Raw genomic sequence first — 9,131 nt, 5'->3', positions numbered from 1 at the left:
TTTTATTTAATTTGTCAACTGACAATGGAAATATTTGATCCTTATAATTAAGTCATTTAGACGTAATTAATATTGGCAATCTTAACTTGGGAATCCGCCACTTTTTCCTTGTCTTATCACTTTATTTATATATATATATATATATATATATATATATATATATATATATATATATATATATATATATATATATATATATATATATATATATATATAAACTAAACACCTGATCATTTCAAGTTGTTTCCTTGGGCTCTGGGAAGTTGGATCTAGGTCTCAGTCGTCGATTACCTAGACGAATATTCCACACTCAAAATAGCCTCGGGTTGCTTGTTTTCCGCGTGTAGAAAGCTGTTTTCTCATGGATATGGCATTATTTCCCCCTCCACAAACAGTTATTTAAATAACGCTTACAGCATATAGCTTCATTCATTCATTCACAAAGGTGAAAGGTGCACTCACATAAGTGGGTTTTGCTAAATTAGGAGTCCACTGGCTCACGAGATCCTGTGTTGATTGATTACTTGCAGGAAAAAAAAAGAAAAAAAAGTTGTGGGAATCAAAAAGGTAAAAAGAAATGTAAATATGGGGGGAAATAAATCACACTTCTTTAAATAAAATGATTTATTCATTAGCGACAAAAACAAATATTACATGGAGGAATAGACTATTCTTAATAGGATATGTCACTGCTTACAAGGTCGCAGATGCACTAATTCAGCCTACTAATTTCTGTGTTTTTCAAATTTCCAACAGCAAATAGGCATAGTTTGACCGCTACAGAAATAAATATGCTGTATTTCAACGCGGAGGCTTTTTTGTATTTTGTTTTGCTTTGTTTTTTACTGTAATTCCCACCACTCGTTTTAAAGTGCATAACATCCAAAGTGAGCTACTGGCCTGCATGGAAGAACACATTAAAATTAGTAGACTTATTTACAATACTGAGAGGATAAGGAGCAATGAACCGTCTAATCAAAGCTGCTATTGTTGATAGGGGGAGGAAAAAATGAAGAAGAAGAAATAATAACCCACCTTTACAACAAACATACATTGTCATTGCACTTTGCCACAAATAATAATAATCGATGGGATAATTTCAATAAAACAAATCACTGTATGCGAGATACATAAACGCTGAGGGTGGAGATCCACTTTTTTTTTTTTTTTTTACTTTTTTTTAAATATATTACAGGTAATTACACTTTAGACTACTTTCAGCTTGGCTCAGAGTGTCCGTGGTGGTTTTTAAATCTCCCGTGGTGTGGTTTTTAACAGAAGCTGTGGCTGCGTCCTCGCGCCCCTGTGTCTGATTCACGGTGGTAGCAGAGGCGATTTGAAGGAGCAGGATCCGGTGCAGTGGCGAGGAGTCAACATCTTACAGGAGAAATGGTGTAAAGCGTCGTGAGCTTCTATGAAGAAGGAGATCAAACAATCAATAGTGCACGCGCATGTGAGCGTAAATCATCCTGCTGGGGATTACAGAGGCTGCTGCTGTTTAAATGTTTAGACCTACATAAGACAAGTTAAACACAACTGCACGTTTACAGTTAAATGATGATATGATCGATTCATGATATGAGTAGGAGTTGCTCAAAACAAGTAGTTTGGAAGCGTTTAAAGAGGCTGTGGACCATCCACTCAAATAGCCTGTCCATCCACAATTACCCTTCGACCTTCTCTTTCTGGAGCAATTCACTGGGGTAAGTGTGCACGCAAGAGGCAAGAGCTGGCCACTAATATCTGTTGATATAAAGTTACGTTATGATACTGTTCACCACTTTGCACCCCCGATGCCAAAAACAGAGATCATGTGAAAAATCAGGCTTGTCCGTTATATATGAAAACAGTAAAATAAACCTAATTGAGCACATAGACTGTCGCCGGTGATTTTACATGAAAAATAAGCTATAAAATATCTGTAAATCCCACAGTTAGAAACATCTTGAAACGCTGTTGTGTGCGCTGCCTTTGCTTTATTTTTCTCACCTCTGACTATGTGAAGCTGCTGGACCATCTCCTCCCTGTAGGAAAGTTCCCTTTTCATTTGATCCTGAAAATTATCTGAGAAGCAAATGAAAGATCTGAGTCAGTAAACCAACCACAATTATTTCACAGACAGAAAAAAAACCCCTTCATTTTAGCCACCGCTGTCCCCAAAGTTACTGACAGAACCATGTAGGAAATGTTTGCACCTCTGATCTTTGTCATTTTAAACAATCATGTAACCTCCACAGCATAAACAAACAAAGTGGAATGTTTGTTTAGAGAGAGGCAATAGTTTCTTATAAATTAAGGCTTTTAAGAGGCTGATGCCATTCATAACAGATGCATGTATTAAACTTGTCGGGCAGCTGATCAGTAGAGGGCGCTCTTCTCAAGCTAAAGCTACAAACCAAGGGCATCAACGGTAGCAAACACCCGGGCATGCCTTCAGCTGGAAACAAAAACATTTTCTTATGACAATAATTTTTTTTATTTATAGCATTTAAATGAAAATAAATCCGACCTATAATTAAAATATTGATGCCACTGATGAAAGTTAAAAAAAGCATTTGCAAGGACATGTTTATATTAGGAGAAATATAAACGGAATACCCTTTAAATATGTTACATCATAACATCTGCTCAGATTTTTGTTTGATAATGTTTCTTCACCACTCTTATATTCATAACAGTCTTACTTTCAGATATAGTAATAGGATGATTATGCTAGGTATCAAAATTTTTAAAAAAAAGTTTCCAATATTAATGATATTACAGGGTTAACATTAACAAGTTTTACTGTCTTGTCCATAGATTTTTAATAATAATTTTAATATATATATATATATATATATATATATATATATATATATATATATGCTAAATGGGCCACATATAGGTTTAATTTCTTTCCAAAAATTTTGAAAAACAAATAGTTTTATATATGGAAGCCTTCATCATCACTTAACTACCTGTATGTGACATCGTTTAGTTTCCATTCTTGCAGGTTTATCTTAATTTCTATTCATCTTTACCTGTACTGCAACCAGTGCACATATTTTGGGTATTACATCAATTCTCAATTTTTATATGAGTCTGCCAAATATTCATATTGCTATATAATATGTTTCAGAAAAAAGGTATTTATTTGTTTGTAAGAAAAGGTGGATAAAATTATTTTAAGTTACAAAAAAAATATTTGCTCATATCTCACCTGATATTCACCTGATTAATCACCTGAATGCAGCTGCTTCTTGAGGACATGGTTAGTTTCATTTTCAAAATCATGATCTTTACATTGCCAGTGTGAAGCTGTTAGTGTCATATCCAGATGGTCTTAATGTATGGACTGCAGATGGGAATGTTCTGTAACATTTTTCATTGTGGTGGATGGGGAACCGTTTTATATATAATTATATTATTATAGATATTTTTCAGTTAGTGTTTCATAAAAATCAAACACTGACTTTTTAAAGTTACCCTTTTTTTTCTGCTGTCCACATATATTTTAAAAAAACATATATTCAGTATATCAATATGAAAAAGGGGCAAAGGTAGATCAGATTAAAAGCAGCAGTTATTTAGTTCCGCTGCAGCACATGGGAACTACTGCTGAGGTGGATTTGATATATTAAGGCTTATGTTTTGGCCTCAGTCACAGAGAGGAGGAACATTTGCCTTTACATGCACCGTGGCAGAGATTAGCTTACCTTTTAAATGTTGAAATTCACGTTCCAGCTTTTTCCTCAGCTCCACCTGCTCCAAGAGCTGCTTTTGTAGCTCTTCTGCAAAAATAAACAAATAAATAAACACAGAAAAAGAAACAAATCAAAATCAAACAAAAACGCCGGGTGTTGAAGGAGAAAAGATGAGGGCTTTCCCATCAGCTTCCATGTAGGACACTTTTGCTATTTTTAATGACAGTGATGAGCACATCATTATCATCATCTGCACTGAAAATTCAGAGCAGGTCTTCCTGGACTGCAGACGACACCCCCGCCAAACCCCACATTTATGTAACAAAAGATGAAAGTGGAAAGTCTGAGGTGTTGTCTTATTAACTTTAACTTCAGTTTTTCTAATTTTTTAATTAAAGGTCACTCCACCTCGAAAATACAAGGACTCTGAAGGTGCAGATGAGCGACAGGACGTTGAAACTGACTCAAGTTTTGCTTGATTTATAAAATTTAGGCCCGCTAATCTACAACCTCTCATGAGCTTTTTTTTATATTTATAAATGTATGTGATGGAGAAAAACTCAATAATGTAGGCTACGTCAAATGTAAATAATAATAATAATAATAATAATAATAATAATAATAATAATAGAAGCAGTAGATAGCTTACCTTTTGCCAGACTTTGTATGTCCCTTTGTGTTGGTAGAGCTCTGGGTGGCGCGTCCTCGCCTGAGTACACATAATATAAATTAAGTTCTTCGGCAAAAATGTAGTCCCACATCTACTGAGCTTTTTTTTTTTGTTTTGTTTGAAATCCCTTTTTTCTGACCTCGGTGTAACTTACCTTCATCCGGCTCTCGCTGGTGCTCCTCGCTGCTTTGTTCGTTAAAAGATTTCGTTTCGATCTCCTCCACTGTGGAAGACGGCTCTTCTTTACTTGCACTCTCATCTTAAGACAAAATAAGTCGATATAATTTTTTCCCTCCCTTTTTTTCATTTTTCTTTTTTTTTTAAACAAAGGCAGGAAAATAAAAGTCTAACCGTTTGTTGTAAGTAGGCCTACTCCAGGCGGGTAATTCGCGGCTCTGAATTGATACGGACTGCTCCTTTGTTGCAGCTCACTCCTCTCTGGTGTGTAAACCTAAAGGAAAAAGAATTACCACTTCTTTGAAGTTTGGTGAAAAAAAAAAATATTTGTAATGGAGTAAAACATAAAAAAAATGAATAATGAAAACCTTTAATTAATGTATAGATATTTTATTAGAGAAACGATAAAAGATTTTATTCCCCCTCCTAAGTGATGTGGAAATGCCTTTTGTTGTGTTACACTGTTTTAACATAGACAGAAATTCCCCCACAAGCACACATTTCTCTGCTGAAACGTACACATACAGGCAAAAAGAACAGAACCCGATCTTCAGGGGAAAATTACAGCTCTGAATTATCGCCCGTGTTTGAAGTCACTCACTTCGGTGAAAGGTGCAGCTATGTGGCTCTCTGATAACTGCTTGGTCTGCAGTTCTCTTTCAGAGGACTGGGCCACGTGCAGGCTCGTTTTCTGGGAATCGACCAGGCTGCTCTCCTGCAGGCCTTTAGAGTCAGAATCGTGTGGTGAAACGGTGTGTGTCAAAGCTAGGGGAGTCCGAGGACACACCGAAGACAGAGGCCGGGAGCCCTCCTCCTCTTCCTCGTCCTGCGTTTTGTTTGTCTCCACGTCCACGTCTGGCTCGCCCTCACTGTCTACGCACGGGGACACAGAGCGGTAGCTCGAGCTCTCGCTTAAAAAGTCGGGCGATAAGTAACCGGTGCGACAGCCGTTGTACGCGCTTCTGTTGCCGTACAGCTTGGCGATGCAGTCAGCGTCTTTGATGACAGGTCTGAACGCCGACACGTAGCTGATTTTCCGGGGCTGGAGCGGCACCCCCTCCGCCGGCCTCCCCTCGTCCCCTGACTTGTCTTCTTCGTTGCGCAGAGACTGAGTGCTGGAGCATCGGTCATTATCGACCGCGCTGTCTTTCGATGTGTTGGTGCTGCGGTCACTGTGCTCGGACATGTCCATGTCAGTCTGCCTGGGCGGACACAGCAGCTCTGGAGGGGGCTTGTGCTGGGTTTGGGGATATGGGGGCATGGGCAGCGCGCCGGCCGCGGGCCAGAACATGGGGAAGGAGTGGTAGGCGCTGTCCTTGGTGGCAGGCCACAGCACACCCGGGAGGCCGCCTTTGCTTTGCTCGCCCATCATGCCGTCTTCTTTCTTCTGACACAGGCCGAAAGCCGGGAACCCGTATGGGTGAGGGAAGAGGGGCGGTGGGATCTTTTGCATTATCCCGAAGCCCTTGCTGGGCACCGGGATGACCGGGTAGCTGCGCGTGCTCGTCATAGCACCCCGGCTGCCCTCGCAGCTTAGGATCTTTGCGGGGATCTCCGAGGAGCTTTGTGGACGGCTGGGCTCGTGTGATTTCAAAGGAGAGCTAGACCCGGACCCACTGCCTGGCAGCGTCCTCTTGCGACTCCCCCCGTTGAACATGGCCTTCACGTCTTCCCACGCGTGTAAAATCTCCATGGCACTGCCTTTATCTGTTAGTTTTAGATGCCGCCGCCAAGAATTGAAATTAGCTGCGTCTGGCTGCGTGTACTTGGACTCCGGCGTGCGGTGGGAGTGAAATATGAATTTATTCGGGGAGAAGTACATGTTGCAATAGGAGCACTTAATGCACTTGGCCCTGGAGCTGTTGTATCTGGCCGGGATGAAGCTGCCTCGACTCCCCCAGGCGCACTCGTGGGACACATCAAAGGCAAAATTCTCCGGAAGTTTGGGGGGCGAGTGAGCTCCTAGGAAGGACTTACAAAGTCTCTCTGCCTCGCGTTTAGTGATCATCCCGCAGCGCCTGGAGGAGATGGGCATCGCCCCTGCTCTCCGCAGGATCTCCAGCTGGACAGGGGTGCATTGGACGCAAGTGATCCCCAGCGCGACACGCCTGTTGTGTATCTCGTTATAGCTATAATTCTTCAATAAGGTGTTGGATATTTGTGCGAGGCACAGTCTCTCCTGGCCGTCTATTACCAAAGACACGATCTGTATTCCGTACAGCGCAGTCTCTCCGACCTGGTTGGGCTTCAAGTTAGTGCTCGGGTAGGAAAGTTCTTGTTTGGAGTTTGGCGAGGAAGTGGAGTCTCGCCCCGCAGGTATCGAGTCCATCCTTGGAGGCCTAGAAGCTGCAGGGGAAAAAAAAGAAAAGCAAGGTTTGATATGAACACGTGAGTTAAACGAACGCCAAAACTCCAGCTTTATAATTAGCTTTCACTGCAGCGTTTTTAGGTCGAGGACAAGTCATTTGCAGGCCTTCGTTTTTAATTTAAGACACACGAAGCTGATGCTTTATTTTTAGAAATTAGTCTTTAAAGCAGACACTCGTGTTTAGGACATTGCAGAGAAATCATATAAGCTATTCCACGCTTAAAGTTCACGGAATTATATTTGCTTTAATATCTTAAACCTCTTCAGTGTATGAACACGATTATATCAAAGAGACTGCGCGTAAATAATAAGGAACACCCCAAAAACACTCAGTGCATCTGCTGCCCAAAGTCTGTTCCCAAACTCACCTCAGACGCTCGCGCAGCTCCCCTCCGCCGTGAACGACAAAGCTGTGATCAAGTGAATGTCGGAGCAATGACAACTCCGCGCTGGAGGACTTGAAGATGTTTGCTTTAGGAGTGGGACGCAGTTGTCCGTGCAGCACCGCCTCCCTCCCGCCTCTCTGCTCCCCTCTCAGTGTGTGCGGATGGTTTGTGTTGCGCCACCAGCAGCAGCAGAGTCCACATGGCAGGCAGACTGTGGTACAGCCCCCCCACTCCACTACAACGATCGCAATCAAGTGACGGCAAAACTTATGGCAAGACACTCCCACTCACACAGGCAGTCTGAATTAACTATGGATTCATGACCAATGAAGATGAGCTGATCTGAGTGCTTAGTCTCAAAGCAGCCTGGAGGTTTATTGGGTAAAGTGTTTAGAAAAGATACATTAAATAAATGAATAAATCGTTGTTGTTGTTGTTGTTGTTTTTTAAAGCAATCGGCTTTCTTATATTTTAAATATGATAAAAATACATTTAAATAAAAAAAAATATATAATATTTTATCATAATTCCGTCATGATGTGGTGTCGGTTACATGCGTTTCATTATTTTTTGCTCCTTCTCAGGGTTATTTGGCATTATGCACGGAGGAGGCTGCAGTGGGATCAGGCATTCCGCTAAAAACAGCAGGGACCCCCCAACACATTGTTGTGCGCGTCCGCCTATGAATACGGCGCTCAGGCCTTCATCATGTGCTGTGTTCCCACGGACACGCCGTTTACCAGCTCCCCGGCCTAAACGCGCGCTGTGACAATCACCAGCTGCTCTATAAGGTCACTTTGGTGATCTCTCGCTTGGGTCCTTCCCTCTTTTTTGAAAGAAAGGCATCCACGAGAAGAAAACCGTGAAGCCTCGTGCCATAAACGACCAACATTTACCCTTTAAAAGCCAATAAAGGTTTGGATTAATTGTTTTCATCTGGCACAAGTGCTGCGACAGGCAGTCATGTAATATTAATGAAGGTAACAGGACACGATCCCGTTGGCCCCATCGACCCCAGTGGGGCAGAGCGGTAATAACAACGTATCTGTAATTGTTCACTTATTCTGAGAGGTGTACCATGTGATACCACGCGAATAATAATAATAATAATAATAATAATAATAATAATAATAATAATAATAATAATAATAAAACAGTTGCAAAATGCTAATAAAAATGCATATTACTGATATCAGAATTATGAATTTAATGCAGATTTCTGTCCAGTCAGCGTTAAATGTGGAAGTAGAAACATTTATATTCGCCGAATGCAAATTAATGGGATTAATGTCCACATTGTATGATAAAAAAATATTCTTTTATTTTTGCTAAAAAGGAGAATGCGATGGTGTTGTTCATCTCAAATGAGTAACCAGATTCAGATTGAATGGCAATATCCGTTGATCACTGAAGCAGCAGAGTAAACCCCGTTAACAGCCGGTGTTACATTCAGATGAATCAAAAGTTGTGTTGACAGACTGAACCACTCCAAATGAGCATGCTGTCAAGTATTCAAAAGACTGACAACGACCTCCTGTTAATGCTACAGACTTATTTCGCAGGACTCCCTCTCTGCGGGAAGTGGTGTGTAAAAAGCGATTTTCAACCACACCTACAGGCGAGGAAATGGGAAAAGTAGCCCACCCTCCAAAAAAAAAAAAAAAAAAAAAAGTCAGTGAGGTCATCGTCAGGTTCGTGCTTATTCTACCTTTTTATGTGTGCAAGCCAGAACAGCTCGTTTAAAAGTGTGTCTGCATTAATCACAGTGCTGCATCAAAGTATGATAATCACCTGAACACTCTATTAAAATAAAAGTGCCAGCCCAGGGGAAATCTTACCTTACTCTT

At 41.0% G+C, this 9,131-nt stretch overlaps 1 protein-coding gene across 3 annotated transcripts; it reads right to left on the bottom strand.

Annotated features, from left to right (window-relative positions):
* Nucleotides 1-623: 623 nt before the first annotated feature.
* Nucleotides 624-8,919, bottom strand: skor1b (SKI family transcriptional corepressor 1b). Of its 3 annotated transcripts, XM_085461941.1 has the most exons (8): nucleotides 7,267-8,919; nucleotides 5,132-6,876; nucleotides 4,705-4,804; nucleotides 4,508-4,612; nucleotides 4,333-4,392; nucleotides 3,696-3,770; nucleotides 1,990-2,064; nucleotides 624-1,412 (listed from the first exon to the last, which is right to left on the bottom strand). In XM_085461941.1, the coding sequence occupies exons 2-8, from the start codon at nucleotides 6,857-6,859 to the stop codon at nucleotides 1,315-1,317; spliced, it is 2,241 nt and encodes a 746-aa protein (XP_085318067.1). In that variant the 5' UTR covers nucleotides 6,860-6,876; nucleotides 7,267-8,919; the 3' UTR covers nucleotides 624-1,314. The 3 variants fall into 3 exon arrangements, with proteins under 3 accessions (XP_085318067.1, XP_085318066.1, XP_085318068.1); XM_085461940.1 differs by having other exon boundaries at nucleotides 5,132-8,919; XM_085461942.1 differs by having other exon boundaries at nucleotides 624-1,409; nucleotides 5,132-8,919.
* Between the last annotated feature and the right edge of the window lie 212 nt (nucleotides 8,920-9,131).

This window comes from Copadichromis virginalis, linkage group LG7, assembly GCF_057382275.1.
Source record: "Copadichromis virginalis isolate Kocher_CV1m ecotype Utaka linkage group LG7, C_Virginalis_male_GT1.1, whole genome shotgun sequence".
Taxonomy (NCBI): Eukaryota; Metazoa; Chordata; class Actinopteri; order Cichliformes; family Cichlidae; genus Copadichromis; species Copadichromis virginalis.
The sequence above is the reverse complement of the archived record's forward strand: the minus strand, read 5'-3'. Positions and strand labels throughout refer to the sequence as shown.

What these genes read in the sequence shown, in the direction of transcription:
- skor1b (XM_085461940.1), bottom strand. Translation starts at nt 6,859, where the DNA reads ATGGACTCGATACCTGCGGGGCGAGACTCCACTTCCTCGCCAAACTCC. An exon ending in TAGCTGCACCTTTCACCGAA is followed by an intron (nt 4,805 to 5,131) that starts GTGAGTGACTTC and finishes TTTTTCCTTTAG; the next exon opens with GTTTACACACCAGAGAGGAG. An exon ending in AGGCCTACTTACAACAAACG is followed by an intron (nt 4,613 to 4,704) that starts GTTAGACTTTTA and finishes TTTTGTCTTAAG; the next exon opens with ATGAGAGTGCAAGTAAAGAA.